This window comes from Octodon degus, unplaced genomic scaffold (assembly GCF_000260255.1).
Source record: "Octodon degus isolate 3935 unplaced genomic scaffold, OctDeg1.0 scaffold00195, whole genome shotgun sequence".
NCBI lineage: Eukaryota > Metazoa > Chordata > Mammalia > Rodentia > Octodontidae > Octodon > Octodon degus.
In genome coordinates this window covers 1,971,963-1,994,272 of record NW_004524771.1, presented here as the reverse complement: position 1 = coordinate 1,994,272, position 22,310 = coordinate 1,971,963, and the positions used below count along the sequence as shown (strand labels likewise).

General features: G+C 38.1%; 2 protein-coding genes across 2 annotated transcripts in view; both read left to right on the top strand.

The window, feature by feature from the left end:
• Nucleotides 1-2,328, top strand: part of LOC101585407 (histone H3.3-like) — a 5,813-nt gene extending 3,485 nt beyond the window's left edge. The window contains exon 2 of the mRNA XM_012517588.1: nucleotides 2,278-2,328. Coding sequence (XP_012373042.1) covers nucleotides 2,278-2,328 — 51 coding nt within the window. The remainder of the gene's footprint in view (nucleotides 1-2,277) is intronic.
• The window catches only part of Ercc4 (ERCC excision repair 4, endonuclease catalytic subunit), a 28,200-nt gene continuing 8,151 nt past the window's right edge, over nucleotides 2,262-22,310 (top strand). Inside the window, exons 1-9 of the mRNA XM_004644219.3 lie at nucleotides 2,262-2,933; nucleotides 4,078-4,258; nucleotides 10,117-10,312; nucleotides 11,097-11,304; nucleotides 12,770-12,950; nucleotides 14,024-14,152; nucleotides 14,926-15,036; nucleotides 17,275-17,863; nucleotides 19,603-19,695. Of these exons, the coding sequence (XP_004644276.1) occupies nucleotides 2,727-2,933; nucleotides 4,078-4,258; nucleotides 10,117-10,312; nucleotides 11,097-11,304; nucleotides 12,770-12,950; nucleotides 14,024-14,152; nucleotides 14,926-15,036; nucleotides 17,275-17,863; nucleotides 19,603-19,695 (1,895 nt within the window). The 5' untranslated portion in view covers nucleotides 2,262-2,726. The remainder of the gene's footprint in view (nucleotides 2,934-4,077; nucleotides 4,259-10,116; nucleotides 10,313-11,096; nucleotides 11,305-12,769; nucleotides 12,951-14,023; nucleotides 14,153-14,925; nucleotides 15,037-17,274; nucleotides 17,864-19,602; nucleotides 19,696-22,310) is intronic.

Below are 22,310 nucleotides of genomic sequence, written 5' to 3'. Positions count from 1 at the left end.
TGGGCTGAGCTGGCCACACACACACACTAAATGAATAAATAAATAAATAATTTAAAAAAAAAAATAATAAACACCTATAGTACTTAGATCCCAATAGAATATCCACTTCTGTCAGGACAGGAAAAAAAAAAAAAAAAAAGAAAAAAAAAAAAGGGATACAAAGGAAAGATCACTTTGTATTTATACATATAAAATAGTTAGGATAAATATACAGCTACTTTTGCTCAATTCAGTGAGAAGAAAGAGGTGTACTAATAGTGTTTGGACAGGAAATCCTGTCTGCTTCTTGTAGTATGGATAACCACTAAGAAGATAACAATGTACAATGTATTGATTATCGAAAATGTCCTATTAATCAGCTTAAAAAAAGTAAGTACAAATTCTCTATGATGATTGTAATTGTTATGTATATCTAAAATATACCAATAAAATCTAATATAAAACCAAAAAAATTAAATTTCACCGTTAATTCAACATACATTTCCTACATGTCTGTTAAATGTTAAATCCCTACCTCTACATCCTAAACTAAATCTATTTCTCTGACCCTGCCCAATTACATAATCCCTCAACACACACACACACACACACACACACACACACACACACTTTATTCTTTACTACAGATCTCTCTCACTCACTCGCTCTCGCTCTCTCTTTCAATGTTGTGTTCGAAGTACCTGCTGAACTCTCTTTCCACTTTAAGAAGAATGTCTCAGCTACTGTTCTCTTGTTGCTAGAACAAATACCTGACACCCAAAATGAAGGAAGGAAATGTTTATTTATCTCACACTTACTGGAGGTTTCAGTCCATACTCAGCTGGCTCCAAGGCAGAGAGGCACATGGCAGAAAGCAACCTTTCATGGTGGTGGCAAAAAGCAAGAGGAGCCAAGGGAAGAGTAGCAGCAACAATGGCTACAGAGAAGAAGTCGGTCTCCCTTAAATTACATTCAAGTTATTTGCCCCAGGCTGGGTGTAGTACTCACACTCATAATCCCAGCAGTACTAAAACCCATAGTCCCAGCCTTGATCATGAATTAATCTCAAACTCTAAAAGTCCCCACCCCAAGATTGGGAGGACAACTAGGCACAAACTATAATAGAAAATGCAGGATTATCATGTGCTGTTTTCATCTGAATGAAGATAAGCAAAATACTGGATTAAGCAGCAGTGAGGCAGTGAAACAGATTCTCATAGTCCTCATAGTCTGCTGCTTCGTATGTAAACTGGTACAGACTTTCTAGAGAGCAACGTGGCAATGCGAATGTAATGAAAAAAAATCTTATAGAAATTTCCTTTCTTTATCTCAGTAAGTAACCATTTTAAGGAATGCATTTGAAACCCATGGTTGAATTTATGTATAGCAATATTTGTTAAATATTATTTATAATGCTGGGAGAGAAAGCAGAAACAAACTCAACGTCCTCAAATTAGGGCTTAAATAAATAAGAATTGTACACTCGGGCCGGGGAGATGGCTCAGTGGAATAAGCGCTTCCCTGGCAAGCGCAAGGGCCTGAGTTCAATCCCTGGTTCCACAAAAAAATAAAAAAAATTTAAAAAAAAAGAATCGTACACTCATATTAGAGAAATCTCAGCAGCATATAAAAGGATCCTGTTCAGAGGTTTGCCAACTATTAGTGACAAACTTGGAGTTTATCATGGCTCATGTAGGTTAAAAAAAAAATCCAAGAGTATTGGAGAAAAAGAACTAAAAATAAGAGATTTCATGATGTTAAACGTGATTATTTCTGGGTTTTTTTTTTCTTTTTGTTTGCTTGTATTTTCTAGTTTCTAACAACGAAAGCAGTGTAGGGGCTACAACACAGCTCCCCCAGATTGATTAACCGGGATGAGGGTGCCCAGGTATGGCACAAACAAAACCCAAGGGGTCCCCCTAGTGGAAGGCGGAACACGGCTGCTGCATGCCCATCTAGCTATGACCCTTTCAGTTTCTCATGTTCTAAGCTCTTCAAAGCAGACACAGAACATCATATTCTGTTTATCTTAAAAACTTTAAGGGGGAATAGGCTATAAGAAAAGTAAAAACCAAATCTCATGCTGGGGAAAAAAGGCGCCCATCATCCTAGGTGCCCTTGGAATATTGACAGATTTTTCAGTTGTCCTTGTTTCGCTCCTTAGACGTTTGCGTGCTTATGTTGGTACTGTTGCTGCTGCTGCTGCTGCTGCTGCTGCTGCTGCTGCTGCTGCTGCTGCTGCTGCTGCTGCTGCTGCTGCTGCTGCTGCTGCTGCTGCTGCTGCTGTTTTTGTTGTAGCTGACCTTTGAAAAGTCCAGATACCAGGGATGTGGAAATAACAAGGCTTGAGATGGAGCCTTTCGCCTGGAGGCGACGCCCGGTACCGCGGACTCCAAAATCTTGGGCTCCATTCAGCTGCTCTTCGCTTTCCTTAGTTTCCCTCAATCCAGTCCCCTTTCTGCCTCGGCTCCTCTTCGTCTGTTTTCGGCTGCTGAACCCTCGGACTCACCTCTTTTCGACTGCATTCGGCCCACGCTCGATCTGGACTCGGCTCTTTTCGTCAGGGCGGCTTTTCCCAGCCGCGCTCCGCCTGCCTCCGTCTTGCCCACTTCTCCTCTTCGGCTCCGTTCGGCCGGCTCCGGTCCCCTCAGGCTCGGCTCTCCGCTCTCTTCGGCAACATCCGGCAACATTCGTCACAGCTCGGTTTTTTTCCGCCTACGTTCGGCGGCGGCCCCGGAAGGGCGCCCATGGAGCCGGGCTTGCCGGCTCGAAGGATCGCTATGGCGCCGCTGCTAGAATATGAGAGGCAGCTGGTGCTGGAGCTGCTCGACACGGACGGCCTGGTCGTGTGCGCCCGAGGGCTTGGTGCCGACCGGCTCCTCTACCATTTCCTCCGGCTACACTGCCACCCGGCCTGCCTGGTGCTGGTGCTCAACACGCAGCCGGCCGAGGAGGTGCGGCGGCGGCGAGTGAGGGGACCTGAGGGCATGGGGCCTCCCTGGCGGACGGAAGCCCGGGCGCACATACCTGCTCTCAGTCGGGGATGGGGCGGCCCCAAGAGAGTCAGCCCCTAAAGTGAAAGGGAGCATGTGGAGTAGGGTTGGGGTTTCCGAAACAGACGCGCGCGGGTCCCTGATGGGGGCCAGAACCCTGGAGGAAGAGAGAAGGAGTCACGGGGAGGTGCGGGCGCCGAGGGCGAGGGGCGTGGATTGGAGACCCCGTGCGGGAGGAGGTGTCGGGAGACGAGATGGGAATACTGGGGGCATCTCAACGTTGGATATTAAGGATGCTCGTGGGATCAGAGAAGTGCGTTCTCTGGAAGGGAACAATGGAGGGTGTCTCGGTGGTAGAAAGATGAGAGACACAGGAGGCTTGGCATGATGTTGTAGCAAAGAGGGTCTGGGGGAGTAGGACATCTCTCCCAAGGATACTGGAAGTGTTAACTGGGAAGGCTGCCTGGAAGATGAAATGGGAACACCCCTGTGCTGAGAGGGCAGTGAGAGGGAACCCAGCAGGGTCTGATAGGCCTGATGATCTCCTAGATGGAGCAGGTGGCCAGGAGGAAATGTCAGCTGAGAAAAATGATCACAAAGACCTTGAGGACAGGAGCCTTGTTGATTTATTTTGGTACCCCCGTGCTTGGTATGGGGCCTGTCACAACACATGTAGTGCAAAACGGGGTGGGGGGGGTGCTGACACGGACTTGTTAACACGATGGAGTCCTTCTAAGGATGGGTCAGGACAGAACAGCCCAAAATACTAGCTATGGAAACAATTCCTATGTTCTCATTCAGGGTGCTTGGCTGCAAACCTGGCTTTGGTGACAAGTGGTTTCTAGATAACCAATCTTTTAATCCAAAGTTTTGAAAGGGTTTGTTGTTATTTTGCTAATTATTGTAATGCTATTATTTGTTAGTATAAACTACAAAAAAAAAACCTTATTAAATGTAGACTGGTTTGTTGATCCACATAAGGTACTTAGTTTCTGTATTCATTATTAAGTTCATTATCTGAGAAAGGTAGCATTTCCTTTTAAATACCTGCAACCTCTTAAAAACTGCCTTAGGTTACTCTTCTAATGATTTTGATTTGATTTAGGAGTATTTTATCAATCAGCTGAAGCTAGATGGAGTCGATCATCTCCCTCGTCGTGTGACAAATGAAATCCCAAGTAATGGTCGCTATGAGGTTTACACACAAGGTGGTGTTATATTTGCAACAAGTCGAATACTTGTGGTTGATTTTTTGACTGATAGAATTCCTTCAGATTTAATAACTGGTAAGAATTTAAAATCTTATTCCTTGTATATAAATGGGTACATTTTTATTTTATCTGTCCCCATTGCTAAACTCTAGAACTTTTTGTGGGTATTTTGCTTGACATTGTGCTTCCAGCTGTTGTCATAATTCCTGACACACATGGTAAATAGTCAGTAAATATTCATGATATAAATAAGGGTCACTTAACAGTGGTGATACATTGTGGCAACTGTATCATTGGGTTATTTCCTCACTGTGTGATCTCTGTGAACTTACACAAACCTGGGCAGTATAGATCAATCACATGTAATCTCTTGAAGCAATAAAGAGCTAAGATAAACATGAGGTATAGGAGGCTGGCAGTGTAACAGGGCATACTGGTTTATAGTAATTTTTTTTATTAAGTAGAAGGAGCACAAATAAGGGTAAATAAGGGTAAAAAGTATAATACAGACAAGCCTTGTATGTACACATTTAATCTCAACTACTCAGAAGACTGAGATAGAGGGATCACAAGTTCAAGGCCAGTGAGCAACATAGTGAAACCTCTCTCTCAAAATAAAAATGGCTGGAATGTGGCTCAAGGTTAGAGCACTTACCCAGAATGCACAAAGCCCTGGCATTCAATCACAAAAGAAAGTAGAGTATGTTAAATACATGAGCTAGAACTTAATTGTTTATTATCCTTACTTAGTATCAGATACTACATCCTATGTGGTGGTCCCTCATTGATTGTAACGTTATTATGTAGCACATGACTATACACAGAAAGTTGACTTTTTAATTTTTATTTTATTCATTTATTTTGTATTTTTTAGGGAAGGGTCTACAGGGTGTTCAGGGTCTGACTACTAGATTGGACTGTAGCGATCCACCTGTTTACAGCCTCCCAAGAGCTGGGATAACAAGCATGCACCACCATGCCCAGTCTCAATTGCCATCTAAGGGCACCCTGGGGGCAGGGCAGACCCAGAGATCATACCCCCAGCCTTTCCACTGAGCTATTTGGCTGGCCCTGAATGTTGACTTTTCTAAGCTGATACTCAGCTAGTTATGAGTAAAATATTTGTAGTTGCTTCGTCTTTACTTTTAGGATTTAACTAGATTTGGAATGTTTGTAAGTAATTTCTGTATTTCCAAAAATATTGAAATATTTCCTCTTTAACTAAATTTTCCAGGGGCTGGGGAGATGGCTCAGTAGAATAAGTGCTTCCGTGGCAAGCACAAGGGCCTGAGTTCAATCCCCAGTTCTTCCAAAAAAAAAACAAAAAGTAATTTTTCCAGCTGTGTGTGGTGGTACATGCCTGTAATCCAAGCACTTGGGGGACTGAGGCAAGAAGATAGCTATAAGTTGGGGGCCAGCCTGGGCTACATAGACCCTGTCTTAAAAAAATAATAATAATAATTTTTCCTACAATTTGAAATTAAACCAAATGGTTATTTTGAGAAAAGTGGTTTTAAAATATGTATGATCAAAAACTACAATAAATGTTAATTTTTTTAAGTTTATTACAATAAGACACATTGCCTTTAATTCCCCTCAAAATAAGCCCCCTTGCTTTGAACACACTTATTCTTTTGGTCTTGCCACTTTGTGAAGCAGTTCTGAAAATCCTCTTTGGTGAGTATCTTTAGTTAGGTTGTTGTGCCTCTGTTGATGTCCTGAATCAATTCAAAACATTTACCTCACATGGTCGTTTTGACTTTGGGAAAGATCTAAAAGTCCCACAGTGCCAGATCCATTGATAAGATAGATGAGGATACACAGTACTGTTTTAACAAGGCTGCCTTTCATTGGCACCCAGTGGCAGTACTCACTGTATTTTTTAACTACACCTCATAAAGATACTCACAAGAGAAGGCTCCCAGAACTGCTTCAGAAAATGGCAAGAATGATGGGATAAATCGTTCAAAGTGAGGGAGGAAATTTTGTTATAATTTAGACATTCATAGTACATGTTGATCACACCCATTTTAGTTGTAATTAATAAAGAAAAGGAATTCTTTTTTTATTATTTGTATTTTCAAAAACCTTTTCTGATTTCCCCAGTGCTAATTTAGGAGCCTTTTGTCTGGGCCCTCACATAATCCTATAATTCTCTCCAGTCAGCAATGAGAAAACTACTACTTTTTTTTTTTCTTTTTTTTTTTTTTTTTTAATTTGGTACTAAAAATGGAACTCAGGACCCCTTGTACTTGTCAGGCAGGTGCTATGCCACTGAGCTATATCACCAGCCCTGAGAACACTTTTGTATTTGCCTGTTTGTCTCATTCATGAATAAGCTTCCTTAGTACAAGGAAGGGCTTCTTCATCTCAGGCTTAATAACTGGTACATGGCATATATGTACATATTTGTTGGATAAGTAATCCAACAAATATGGATACATATTTGTTGGATAAATAATCCAACAAATATGGATATAGAGTGTTCTTTAATGAACTGCTAGAAGGGAGAGAAACTGGAAATCAATAGCACACTTCTTGCTGTACCTGTCATATTTCCCCAAACTTAAAAGACCCTCAAATATTTAATGAATAAATGTATGATTGATTGCTTTATATGGTTTATTATAAACTAGTTGAGAGAATTTTGTTACTGTTTCTGATTTTATTCATTTTTTTATTTTTTAATTAGTACAGGATCTCACTGTATAGATCGGACTCATAGTGATCCTCCTGTTTTCAGCCTCCCAAGAGCTGGGATTACAGGCTTGCGCCACCACGCCCAGTCTCAGTACACCCTGGGCATGGCAAGCCAGGGATCAAACCCTATCCTTTTGTCAGCCTGAGCAGGCGCTTTAGTGCGCTGAGCTATCTGGCTGGCCCTTATAGTTTTTAGAAACTGGTATGGGCCTGACTTTCAGTGCTAATACCCTGCTTACAAACAAATTCCTTAATTTTTCTGAACCTCAATTTTCTCATTTCTTAAAGTCAAGAATAGTGTGCCTCTTCAGATTATTATAAGGATTGAGGTACACTAAAATGCTTAGTGTAGTACCTGCATGTATAGTGAACTAGTAAATTATGGCAAAAGGAATGTTTCTTTATAACTAGAAGTCTTTCTGCAACATAAAGTCTCCTACTGTTTGCTGTTTTCTTTCTTTATTTTCTTTTTTCTTTTTTTTTTTTTTTTTTTTTTGCTGTTTTCTTAGAAGCATATTTTTCTTTTTTTAAATTTGCTAACATGAAATAATTGTCTAGAAACTGCCACTAGATGTCAGTATTATTCCATCAGTTATGGTGCACCCTAATTAGGTAGAGAATAGTCTTAATGCAGCCTCGAAGTGTAGCGTGTGAGTACTTGCAAATTAAAAGTGCCAAGTTGCTACTCATTTCTGATCAAGTCCCTGCCTATAATGAAGCTGGAATTGGTACCTAGCTGAGGGAATGAATGCCAGAAATAAATTCTTCCGAGTTCATCCCTAGGGTCCCCAAAAGAATTGTGTTCAGCAAGGCTCTGAAAGAGCATTGGGGCAGTCCCTTAAACTTGGAACACTGAAAAATACTTCCTTTGGCCCTGTCTTGTTTCCCTCGCAAGTCTGATTCCTATCACCACTGCATCCCTTAGGTATCACTGCCAACTAGAACTCCTAAGTAGTGTCTCTAGGTAGAATACTAGACAACACTTCCTGAGAAAACAATTTTAAAAGAAATTTGTATGTTAGGATTGCATGCCAGAGTGCTAGAATTCAGCTTTATATTCATTCAACAAGCATTTAACTAAAGATCCCCTTGTTGGGCAGGGAACATTCTGTTGACAGAAAGGTGAACAAGCAATATGGCAAACTGGAGTTTGAGTGCTTCAGAGACTGATCTTGCCTTCACTGTCCCTCAGCTGTGTGTCTTCAGGCAAACTGCTTCACTCCTGTGTAAAGCAGGAGTTTAAGTTTTTAAATCTGAATCAGGGTCAATAATAGTCCATCCATTCAGGCTTTTTGTAAAGGAGATAGGACACATAAATGCCTACCATAAAGATACAGACATAGATATAGTAGATATATAGATATTAAGCATTTTATGGTGATTATTTATTATGATGTTCTTGTCTGCATACAATTTAGTGGGGCAGACAGATATATAAAAAGTACAGTACAATATGAGGTAAAAAATATCATAGCATAAAATTTTAAATAGGTTCTTGTGAGACTAAAACTGTTCCCCAAAACTGAACCTACTAGCACTCTTGTAAAGAAAGGTCCTGAGGTCGCATTACTTATTAGAAAGAATGTGGCTTCTCAAATGATTTGGAGTCTTTGGCCTCCACTTTGGTTGCACGGTGACTTTCCCTTCCCTCTTTTGTTCGTGGGATATCTACCACATAGGATTGTTGTAAATAAAATAAAAATCTATGAAAGTACCTAACCCAGTGCCTGGGATACAGTATTCTAGTGTCTTCTCTCCTTTTCCTGATTTCTAAAAGAATAGCAGCTTATAAACCATACACATAGAGTTCTTAGAAAGACCCACCTACTGGGTAGAATATATTCGGAGTAGTTAATTATGCACATGTATGGGGAGAAGGGGTATTGAAATTCCTTTGCTATAAATACCTAATTTTTATTACATTTGAAAAATAATTTGATTAGCTAGAGTCTATTTTAGTTTCATCCATGTCTTTGTTGTTCTTCTGTAATTTAGGGGAGGGTCTACAGGGTGTTCAGGGTCTCACTACTAGATTGGACTCATAGTGATTCTCCTGTTTAGAGCCTCCCAAGTGCTGGGATTACAGGTGGGCTACCACGTCCAATCTCAATTGCTGCCTTGGGTAGCCCCACCCCAGGGGTGGGGCCAGCACTGCAGGCCCGGGGATGAACCACCCGGCCCCTGTGCCTGCTTGTAGGCACTGTAATCCACTGAGCTATTTGCCCAGCCCTCATCCTTCTCAATTTAAAATTAAAGTAACAAATAATAGAATCTGAATTGAGCTTTTTGAATGATAAAAAGGCCAATAAATTACTATATCATGTTTCAGACCCTCTGAGTGATTTGGGATTAAAAAATATACAAGTACAATGTATGTAAAATAACCAGCTTGATTTGAGATCTAAATAATCGAGAATCATCATAGAATAATTGAATTTTTGAACCAACAAATGACATGTATCCTTAACTCATCTTGCATTTCTCCCTGATTTGTCAGTAATACTGCATCAAAGTGACATAGGTATATGAAATATCTTCTGGCCCAGTATCCTCATCTATAAATAAGGAAGCAAATATACTTATCTTTATTTTTGAGATTCGCAGATGATATAATTACACCACAACAAACATACGTTAAATATATCATTAAAGGTTTTTATTTTAAATGGACTAATTTGCCTCTCAGTTAAATATACCTTGATTCTGAAAATTGAATTAGGGGAGATGGCTCAGTGGAATAAGCGCTTCCCTGGCAAGCGCAAGGGTCTGAGTTCAATTTCCAGTTCCGCAAAAAAAAAAGGAGAAAAGAAAATTGAATTAATCTAATAGATAACTTCTAAAATGCAGCTATTGTGTAGATCGCACGTGTGATTCACGTGTAAAAAGAGAATTAAGATCCACTTAGTTTCTTTCAGTGTGCCATACGCACCCCACTCCAGGGCCTTTGTTCTTATTGTTTCCTACTCTCTATCCTGTTTACCTAAAATCACAAACCCTCTGTGCCTACTCCCTCTTCTCTGATTCATTGTTCTCTTTAATACAGGTAATACACTAAATAGCATACTTGTGTTGTTTAGCAAAATTCCAGTGAGGGAGATTTTACATCTCTACTTATAGCTGTGTCTCCAACCTACCTGACCATTCTCAAGTAGGCACTCAGAAAAATTGAAAGAATGAATGAGCACAAAATGTTATGCCTGTCCTGTAACTTATATTATAACCTCTCCCCTCAGGAATATTGGTGTACAGAGCCCACCGAATAATCGAGTCTTGCCAGGAAGCATTCATTTTGCGCCTCTTTCGCCAGAAAAACAAACGTGGTTTCATTAAAGCTTTCACAGACAACGCTGTCGCCTTTGATACTGGGTTTTGTCATGTGGAAAGAGTGATGAGAAATCTTTTTGTGAGGAAGCTGTATCTGTGGCCTAGGTAAATAATATTTTGTCATTTTTGAGAGGATCTTTTGGGCTTTAATACAGTGTAAAATATACTGATATTGCAGATAGAGGCTAGTCAGGTCTATAACAAACACAATAGATGTAAATACATAGTCACCGTATTTGTAACTTTTTTGAAAGTAGAGATTTGAGAGATATTTTTCTGGCAGTCTGTTAGATACATCCAAGATATTTTAATTCATTCTTGTGCATATAGTGAAACACCCAGGCAAACAGAGGCCCACGTATACAATAGCTTTAGGTGAGCTGCAGATTTATTGGATAAGACTGCCACTTCCACTGTGAGGATTACCAGCCAGAAAATAAAGCACAAAGATTTTGAAGCATTGAAAACATAAAGTTTCAGTTTCCAAATATTTTTGTAAAATTTGCAGTATGATTTTGGTAATACAATACTTTTAAGAGAAGTAGTTGTAAAACTTTTCCTGTTTTGATTATATATTACCTCATAGGTCAACACACTTTTCCTATAAACAACCACATAGTAAATATTTTGGGCTTTCCAGGCCGTGCAGTCTGTCACAGTCACAAAAGCAGCAGTAGACAAAAAAAATGTTCAGTTTGGCCCAGGCAGTCGTTTCTGTGCCCTGCCTTATATGAATAATACTTCTGTTCATGTAAATCTGAAGTATTCTTCAAAGGTTGGTCACTTCAATGTTTCCTAATTGCATTTATAAAACCTATTAGAATATTGAACTGGGATAATACATAGCAGTTGGAACTAAGAATTATTTGAAAACTATTTATGTCTTTAGGTTCCATGTATCAGTCAACTCATTTTTAGAACAACATAAACCTGAAGTTGTAGAAATCCATGTTTCTATGACACCTGCCATGCTTGCCATCCAAACTGCTATACTGGATATTTTAAATGCATGCCTAAAGGAACTGAAATGTCATAACCCATCACTGGAAGTGGAAGATTTGTCTTTAGAAAATGCTATTGGGAAGCCTTTTGACAAGGTACTTTGGCTTTTTAATGCATAGTTTGTTATAATTTTAAAGAATGTAAGTTATGTTTAATATTTGCAGTGTTCTTAATAGGAATTTGCTGTTTTTAGAATTAAATTGGAGGTGATTTAAAGTACAGCTGCTTTGGTTTACTAAAACATGTGGCTTGGCATGAAAGCATATATCTAACCTTTATAGTTATTTAGTTCATACATAACTGAAGTAAAATCTCATTTTAAATATAATCAAGAGGAGGATAAATAACTTTTGTTGTGAAATGACAACATTTGGATATCAACATGTAGAAGAGTAAAATGGGCTGGGGAGATAGCTCAGTAGGATAAGCGCTTGCCTGACAAGCACAAGGTACTGAGTTCAATCCCCGGTACTGCAAAAAGAAAAAAAAAAAAAAAGTTCATATTTACATGAAATTATCCTTTTTTGAAATAAAAATAACTTGGATATAGGGCTGGTGAGATGGCTCAGTGGTCTAAAGCACCTACTTAGAACAAGCTTAGCAAAGCACAGGGACCGCGGTTCAATCCCCCAGCACCACATGCCAGCTAGCCCCGCCCCCTGGTGGGCTGAGCTGGCCACACACACACACACACATACATACATACATAAAGTTTAAAAAAAAATTAAAAATAAAAAAACTTGGGTGAATTTTAATTGCTAATATGTGAGACTTGCTCTGTCTTAAAATTACATTGTAAATTGAGAAAATATACATAAATTCAAGGAATCTTTATTCTAACTTTTTTGACCATTGACTAGTATTAATCCAGCTTTAGAAGTGTCTACTATGGTAATGAGCTATAGATAAAATACTGACTTAAAAATTATAGGAAGGGGTCCTGCCCATTAGCTCAGTTGTTTAAGTGCCTGCTTAAGTGAAGGCAGTCAGTCTCAGGATACTGTGGTTCAATCCCCAGATCCTCATGCCTTACCAGACCTGCCCTTAAGGCATCCTGAGCCAACCAAAAAAAAATCCTTCTGAACTTTGGGGGACCATCCACTCACCCTCCCCCCCTCCCTGTTCCTCTCATACAGGAGCTTCCGTTCCTTCAATAATATATTCTCATAAAATTTATAGGCAGTTTCTGATTTTTACATTTTAGAAGAGTATGTTACTATCTTTTAAATTCTGAATTAATCTCTTTCACTGGAAATATGTTAAAGGAAAAATTTTAACTTCTCATTTTACTGATTCTTTCAAAAAGTCAGTTTTGTATGAAATATTGATACATAAAACTAATTTTAAGAATTCTGTTCCTCTATCTTTTTTTTTCTGTTCCTCCATCTTAAAAATTGTTTTTATTGTAGTAAAGTACATATGCCATAAAATATATCCTTTTAACCATTTTGAGTGATACAAAGATTTAAAGTATAATTTGTATTAAGAATAGCTATATTTTTAAAAAAGAATAGCTATATTAACATATTGCAGCAATACTGAATTTTATTCTTGTTTTAGACAATCCGCCATTATCTGGATCCTCTGTGGCACCAGCTTGGAGCCAAGACTAAATCCTTGGTTCAAGATTTGAAGATACTGCGGACTTTGCTGCAGTATCTCTCACAGTATGATTGTGTCACATTTCTTAATCTTTTGGAATCTCTGAGAGCAACAGAAAAGGCTTTTGGTCAGAACTCAGGTGTGAGATAAAAATACTAATATTATTCTAGGAGCCGGTATGAATAGTTAGATTTGGGGAGGAAACAGGCATGGGGGATGCTATATTAAACTACATGTTATATATTAAGATCTCAAATTACATTTTATGTTCATTGTACAAGGATGTAGGTTGTATTGATAGCTAATGTTTCCACCTACTTAACTTCTGTTCTGTATAATAATACTCATATCCATTCTGGGAATTTTATTTCTAGAAAAGACTGTGGATGGTACTGGCTGTCTCCAAATTAGAAATAGCTTATGTTCTGGAAGTTGTTAGGAATTTAAAATTCATTTTTCCCAAAGAGACAGCAAGTGGCCGGGAAGATGGCTCAGTAGAATAAGCACTTCCCTGGGAAGCGCAAGGACCTGAGTTCAATCCCCGGTTCAAAAAAAAAAAACCAAAGAGCAAGTGACAGGTTTCATCAGCTAGAGTACTAAAGACTAAAGAGATTGGTAGGGAAACATACATATGTGACTGGCCACCATCTTGTTTTCCAAACAACTATATCCATCCCCCACTACACAGGACTCTTGCCCTGTATAGTTCCAGATTTAATGCAATTAATATTTACTTTCTTCAGGGATGTGTTTAAGTAATAAACTACAAGTCCATGATAGTAAAGAATGCGTTGACTGCTAATACACTTTCATACCACTGTCTTGGTTTATACAAAGGAATCGACAGTGTTACTCACCATAGTGCTTTTGTGCTACCATTGGAAATGTCAACAGAGTGAAAAGGCCAGTGTCGTAGTATTATCATGAGAAAGTTGTGGCATCATAGACCATCTGCAAGCATCATGGGAATCCCAAGGAGATCATGGGCCATACTTTGAAAACCATTAGTCTAACTAATCATAGAGACCACAACAGTAAGAGAAGGTATGGCTTCTGGGAAAAAAGATGGTTGCCAGTTGTATATGTAGGTCATGTGACTATTGTAGTTGTATATGTAGGCCAGAGACTATTTAAAATTAACCACAAATTGAAAGGGTTTTTTGTGTGTGTGTGTGTGTGTGTGTGTGTGTGTGTGTTTTATTTTCAACATAGGTTGGCTGTTTCTTGACTCCAGCACCTCAATGTTTGTAAATGCCCGAGCAAGAGTTTACCATATTCCAGATGCTAAAATGAGTAAAAAAAGCAAAATACCTGAAAAAATGGAGATTAAGGAAGGACAAGGTATCTTGTACGCTTAAGTATTTAAGCATATATTTTATTAGGTATTGCTGTGAAAACACTTTTTTTAGGTAAAATGTAATTTAAAATCTTCAACCATATGTTAACCACTTTATGTAACATATGTAACATATATTAGAAGTATTTTGTATGGCAAGTCTTGAAATCCATTGCCAAAGGATTTCAAATACCAAAGGTCAAATATCAATCAAGAGTGTTCACGAGTATTTTTACTGCTACATTAAAACTATAAATTGACTTTTTTGCAAAAGTTTGAAATAATAATTTTTTGGCAATAAAAGTCTTCGTGCAACATTTTAACATTACTTTTAACTTTTAAAGGTCATAAATATACTAAAACCAGGCAATTATGGATTTTATTTCTACATTATCTAATTAGATATCATATGTCACTAATTTTTTGAGGTGTAAGATACAGTTAGTAATTGTTTTTCCTGCCTAGTTTATGAATGTTTAGGATTGTGAGAATCATAGAGATTTTAAAAATAGTAAATACTTTCACTTATTTTGAATAGCAGCTTATACGTAGTGTCACTGTTGAACATTAACACCAAGTCATCTTCTTTTAATTACCATGCATATAATCTCCTATCAGGACCTCATGTAATCTATAGTAATGCTGACTGAAGTGCCTTTCTGTTAGACCTTCAGTATGCCTTTTTCAGAAAAACAAATTCTGTCTTGGATTATAAAGAAAGCTCAGAGAAATGGTCTGTGGACTGATGCTGATGTTGTCATCTTTCATCTCTATACAGAAGCAAAAAAGGAACTGGTCCTAGAAAGCAACCCAAAGTGGGAGGCACTAACTGAAGTACTGAAAGAAATTGAGGCAGAAAATAAGGAGAGTGAAGTCCTTGGGGGCCCAGGTAGGAAAAACAGGAGATAATGGCATTTTAAATGGACCTTAATTTAATTAGCTCCTTTAAAGTAATTCACTCTTTTGTTTATAAAAGTAAGTAAATATTGAGATTCTGGTGGCAACTTTAATTCTGTTCATTTGATGTGATTTTCTCCAGATTGAATCATTGTGTATTCATGAAGGAGGTGCTTTGTTTTGTTTTGTTGTTTTAACTAGTTGAGTTTTCAGGACTTCAATTTAAAGGTTCACCTAATCTCCACATGTATATTCACTAGGTATTAAATCTGTACCCCTAAGGAATAAGCTGATGGGCTTTCTGTTTTATATTCTAAGCAAGTATCTTTCCACAGGAGTTTAAACTCTTGTAGGGAATGACACTGATCTAGCCCTCGGGGAAAAAAATTGCAAATTTTAGGCTTGCCCTCTTCAAAAATGGGTATATTAGGAGCTTAGCACCATAGACTAAACCTAATCTAATAAATCTAAAAAGAAGAGCAAATAAAAAATTAAGTTTTAAAAAATATCCATTGAGTCTTTGAACTCTTACAATCCAAGCAAGCATTGACTCCTTCTATTAGTACATATACTTTGATATCTCAGAATTTAGGGTACAGAGACATCAAAGCTAGAGTCATCCATGCTCACCATAGAAAAGGTGTAAAGGATAAAGAAAACAAAGAAGGAAAATTACTTCTAGCATTTTTTTTAAATATTTATTTATTTATTTAGTGTGTGTGTGGCCAGCTCAGCCCACCAGGGGGCGGGGCTGGCTGGCATGTGGTGCTGGGGGATTGAACCGCGGTCCCTATGTTTTGCTTAGTTTAGCTTGTTCTAAGTAGGTGCTTTAGACCACTGAGCCATCTCACCAGCCCCTACTTCTAGCATTATGTGATGTTTAAGTTGATACATTTCCTTCCAGGCCTTCACATATTTCCTATTTCTAATTGCTGAAATCAGAGTTTAATCATTTCTAGACATAGAATTAATGAACCAAATGGTATTAATGGGGCCAGGGAGATGGCTCAGTGAAGTAAGCGCTTCCCTGGCAAGCGCAAGGGTCTGAGTTCAATCCCCAGTTCCGCCAAAAAAAAATGGTATTAATGTTCTTAAAGTTTATGAGACGTACAACTTCCATCCAGTTTTTAATTTTCATTTCTTTTAGCAACATAAGAGCTTATCTCTTCCACGTAGCTATGATGAGGTTGACCATGTCTTCATATATATTCTATGTAATGGAATTTTTTGCGGGGAGGTACTGGGAGTCATGCTTGCCAGGCAGGCACTGTGCTGCTGGGTTCTATTCCTGGCCCTTGTATGCGTATTTTATGTGTAAAACATATATAACGGTTGTTTTAACTTGGAGACAATGTCTTATTTTATGTTTTCATATGTAGTAAGCTCCAACAGTTTGTCAAATGCAGTTCTTCTTTTGTGACTTTTCTTCGTGTTAGCCAGTTAAACAGTTACTACCATTTATATTGGTTTCTTTTACAATAAAGGTATTAACATTTATCATAGTTGTTAAAGTTTTTTGTCTTCTGTTTTTGAATGCAGTTTTTATATTATCAAGTTAATCTTCAAATATAGATATAACCTCTGAGAGTTCTTCCATTGCTTTTAAGTCTAGAAAGTCAGCTTTGTCTGGAGAAAAGGAACAGTCACTTTTTTACAATTTAATATTTAACATTTGATTCTATAATCCATTTGAAATTTATTTTGGTGTACATAATCCCCCTCAAAAATACTAATTGAAAAGAGTTAAAGCCTCCATTGTACTGTGCTCTGCTTTCATAAGAATGAATGATTCTGGTTTCAACACTACTGAAAACTTTTTTTTTTTTTTTGAGGAATTAGAAGGTAACTTTTATTATGCTAATGGCCTGAGGAACCCAGAGGTTCAAATCACCAGCTCAGTCAGGTTTGAATTCAGTTTAAATATTGAAAACATTTAAATGCTGGGCATGCTGGCAAATGCCTGTAATCCCTGCACTTAAGAAGCTGAGGCAGGAAGATCAGTATGAGTTTGAGGCCAGCCTGGGCTATGTAGTGAGCTCAAGGCCAGCCTGAACTACATCAAGGGACCCTATCTCGTAAAACAAAATACGTAATCCTGCCAGAGAGATGAAACCATGTGATTAGCACCTATGACTGTTAAAATAATTTATAAATTATAATGGGTTCGTGTCTTGCCCTTGGAGAAAGAAATGAGAGGATACAGAGACATGCCATTGTTTTCTGATTGTAGGTCAAGTTCTTATCTGTGCAAGTGATGACCGCACATGCTCCCAGCTGAAAGACTACCTCACCACTGGGGCAGAGGACTTCCTGTTGCAGCTCTACAGGAAGACCTTTGAGAAGGACAGCAAAGCTGAGGAAGTGTGGATGAAATTTAGAAAGGAGGATGGTTCAAAGAGAACTGGGAAATCTAACAAAAGGCCCAAAGACCTCCAACACAAAGAACAGAGTTCTCTCAAAGAAAGAATTCCCAAAAAGAAAAAACGAAGGTTGACTCTAACTCAGATGATAGGAAAATCAGAAGAGGAAGAGGAGGTTGAGGAAGGATATCCTAAAGAAATAAGCAGTAGCCCAGAAAGCTGCTTGGAAGAAATTAAGCATGAAGAATTTGATTTAAATTTGTCATCTGATGCTGCTTATGGAATCTTGAAAGAACCCCTCACCATCATCCATCCGCTCCTGGGTTGTAGTGACCCCTACGCTCTGACAAGGGTTCTCCATGAAGTGGAGCCAAGATATGTGGTTCTGTATGATGCGGAGCTCACATTTGTTCGTCAGCTTGAAATTTATAGGGCAAGTAGGCCGGGGAAACCACTGAGGCAAGTCAGAAAGAGTATTAACTGTTTCTTGACACTTTCATTTTCACAATTTTTTAAAGATTTAACACAAAAACCATCTGAGTTGCCTATTTTCTTAATCTTTAACATTCCATAGTTACGATGCTGGTTAGGTTCATAAAAACTGTTGTCTACTGAATCTGAGGAGTTGTACAGGAGAGGTATGAAATGTTAGAGCAGAATAGTATACTAGTGGACTACTTATAATTTCATTCTTTGCCACTGTTTGTTCTATACCATATTTATGTTAGTTTGTGACTTACTGATTAGTGTATCTAAAAAGTCTAGGAAATTTATAACATTTTAAGTGCCTCCAAAAGTTAACATAATTATGTCAAGGTATATAATTTTAATCTTCTAAGTAGTCTTCTAAATTTTATAAGTGACTGAATTATACCCACATAAAACTAAAGTGTTGGGGGGAATTACTGAACTGACTTCTAGAGTTCCAAAAAGTATCAGATGAAAAAAATCTACAGAAATATCAGATGAGAAAATGATGCCTCCCAAAGAATATAGTGTTCTAGCTCTCCAATTATCTGAAGGGAAATAAACAGCAAAATTAATATCCTGAACTCAATCTGAACCAAAAACTGAGCCAAAAGAAACCTTTCTAGCAGTTTAACAAATGCAGCCTTTCAAAGTAGAGATGAATGGAGGAGCTGGATCAGAAATAATGCAGAGATAAAGAGATTAGATGAAGCTGGTAAAATAATTACAGTCTGGTAAGTTTTTTCATACTTTGCTATCGATCAACTTTGTAGATAGCTATACATGCCAGGCTTCTTGCTTGAGAACAAAATAGTGTGCTGTTTGGAATCCAGTGTCAGGAGCAGAAGGGACCTAGGACATCGACTCCTCACTGTGTCCATGGGAAACCAAGACCCAGAAATGGTGAATGGCTTGGCCTCAGCCAAGTGGCAAATTTGTGGAAGAGCTGAGGAATCTTAATTCATTACCCAATGATCTTTTCCTTGTCTCCACTTCAAAGAAATAGAAATTAGGAAGATAAAGCTCAAAGAGAAATTGAGGCTTTAAGGAAAATATCTCTGGTAGAAGATAAAGACAATATACCACAAAGATGCTTAATTCTGCAAACAAAATACAAAAGCAGGCCTTTTTAAAAGTAAATATATCAAAGTATTTTGAGATGCCTGATATAGTCCATATGTCATCTCTGTCTACATCTTTATATAAAATGGCTGATGGCTCCATTCTGTTACGGCATGAACAAAGAACTGAGAAAGTATTGTGAAGATAAAGGTCATATAGATTTATTTTGCACTAACATGAACTTTTAACTATTAAAAAAAAAACTATCCAACTTTTTTTTTTTAATCCAACTTTTTAAACAGTTGTTTGGCAGAGGTGCAAAGAAAAATTTGGGGGGGAAAGAGGCCCTAAGATTGTGGGGGGTTTTTTATTATTTATAGTTACATGGAAAGAATTATTTTATCCCTGTAGTTAAATTTCAATATTTACCTAAACTCTGTTCTCCTTTCTCATGAAAGAAAAGCGCCAAGCTCATTAGGTAATGAGATGTGTAACAGGTGGGGTTTAGGCAGCTTAATTTGAGTAAGTTGTGTATGGAACCTTTTATCTTAGTTAAACATTTATTGTTTGAGCATTCTAGGTTGTTGATTTCAAATGTTCTGTTGTTCCTTTCAGGGATTAAAAATTTATGTTTTTGTAAGCTAAAAGAGTTCTGTCTCAACTTGCAGGGTTTACTTTCTTATATATGGCGGATCAACAGAGGAACAACGTTATCTCACTGCTCTGCGGAAAGAAAAGGAAGCTTTTGAAAAACTCATAAGGTAATAAATGGATAATCAGTATGAGAAGCACAACTGGAGTGAAGTCCTCTGAAAGGCTAGACTTCTGTAGAGAGGGAAATAACCGAGAACCCTCAGGAAAGATAGAAAGGGGAGGAAGTTAGTAAGGGTTACATCAAGGCCAGCTATGGTCTGATTTTCCCCCAGCTTGTGCCTTGCACACACCTTTTGTTTGCTCCTCTTCTCTACTGTGTCCATCTGCTTTTTAGTGCTTTAGTTAATGAGATATAGGCTTTATTCCTACAGAACACTAGAGAACGTAATAGGATATAGACTGCGTCCCTATAGAATGCTTGGGATCAAAAGTATTTCAAATTTTGGAATATTTACATATACATCAGAAGATATGTTAGGGATTGGATCCAAGATTGACCACAAAATTCATGTTTCACATGCTTTACATACAATACTTTAAGTACACCTGCATTTTGCTACAGCCCATCCTATAAGATCAGATGTGGAATTTTCCACTTTTGGTATTATCTCAGCTCTCAAAAAGTTTCAGATTTTAGGACATTTTGGACTTTCAGATTAGGATGCTTGATCTGTATTAGAAATATGATGACACTACTTTTTTAAATAAATATCTGTATATCTGTAATATAAAACACTAGACATAAGTAGAACACTACTTCTCTATGATGTAAATAGAACACTACTTCTCTGTAAACTATCTTAAGCCTCTCTTCTCCTTACCTTAGTCACAAGATTCTTCCTTTACTTTTTCTTTATTAGTACATGTTTACAGTACATAATGATCACATCATGAGTTTCTACACATATATAACACACATTTATGCATATAATTATAAATATTTATACACACATATATCTAAATTCCTTTTTGGCTCCTTCCCCCTCAATCATTTTCCCCTCCCCATTTGCAAAAGCTCTATCCATTTTCTTTGTTCAACTCTTTCCTCTTTTTTTTAACGTATTTGTTACAGGGTCACACTGTGCAGCTCAGACTCATGGTAATCTTCCTGTTTTCAGCCTCCCCCCCAGTGCTAGGGTTACAGGCATGCACCACTACACCCAGACTCTGGCCAGCTCAGCCCACCCTGGGGGTGGGGCTGGCAAGGGATGTGGTGCTGGGGATTGAAGCAAGGTCCCGGTGCTTGCCAAAGCTTGCCTAAATAGGCGCTTTAGTCTGCTGAGGGCCCCTCAACTCTTTCTTTAAACCTCTTTTCCTTTTCTTCATTCCCTCCTACCCTGTCTCTTAGTCTCCTTCTCATTTGAAAAAGTTCTTTTTCCTTTCTAGTGTCTGTCTTCTAATTTGCTCCTTATTTATGCTCAGGTTTCTGACACAAGAGAAACAATGCAATATTTATACTTGTGTGTGATAGAATTCACTGAAGGTCATGGGCTATGTATTCTATATATGTAAAGGTGCCTCACATTTATTCTTCTTTATGGCAAAGTAAATACCATATTTTCTTCATTCATCTATTGATGGGCATATAGGCTGTTTCTAAGATTTAGCTATTTTAAAATGTGCTTCTATAAATATAGGTGTACATGTATTACTGTGATATAATGACTAAGTCTTTTGGGAAGATAACTAGAAAGGAATAGCTGAGTCAAATGGAACCTCTAATTTTAGTTCTTTGAAGACTCTCCATGCTAATTTCTCCTTTAACTTTAAAAGAATTTGGATGTTTTTCCTTTTCATAAAATTTCCATTGTCAGACTGGGTATGGTGGCACACACCTGTAATCCCAGCTCTTGGGAGGCTGTAAACAGGCGGATCACTATGAGTCTGATCCAGTGAATACTCTGTAGACCCTTCCCTAAAATACAAAAAAAAAAGAGAGAGAGAGAAAGAAAGAGTGAGAAAAAAATTTCCATTGTCTACAAACTACTGGACAGGGACTACTTTACCACTTACTAGGAAATGCTTTTATACTTACCAGTTCTGATCACCATCAATAGAATCACTCTGCAAAACCATTTTTTAAAAATGTATATTTGAATGTGGGTCTGTGATTAGAGAATGGTTATCTGGTAATGTTCCAAATGCTTTTCAGTTTAACATAAGGAAAATATATATGAAAGAGTCACAGACTGGTTGGCTACTTCTTGCTCCTGGAAGCATTCAACAAATCTGATGGCCACCCTTCTGCAACGTCATCAAGCAAAGAGGGGATGGACCAGATGACCTCCAGAGGGACTTAGAACCCAGCCCTGGGCTGAATCAGGTGTCACTGAGTCATATAAAAGCTAAACCTGAGAAAACTATGCCTGGACTGAGTGTGACTGAGCTAGGCCAGTCTTCCATGCCACCAACATTGCCAATGCACCAGTTGCAACAAGAGGGCAAAAATTATTTACAGTGGCAGCAGCTTGGCTGGGTGCTAGACAGAATTCCAAAATGGACAATCATCCTACCATACTGCCTGTGAGTTTTCAGCACATATGTAAAATATGTGTGTGTCTTGGTTACTTGAAAGCAAGCATTCCTACACATAGCAGTGGTTCATTAAGCATTGAACCAGTGCCATCAAATCCCTCACAGGGGCTCAGCATGGTCTGCTGGTAGTATATTTCCCTTCTCATCTTCTAGAATTGTGATGTTCCTTGGCCATAAATTCTTCTAG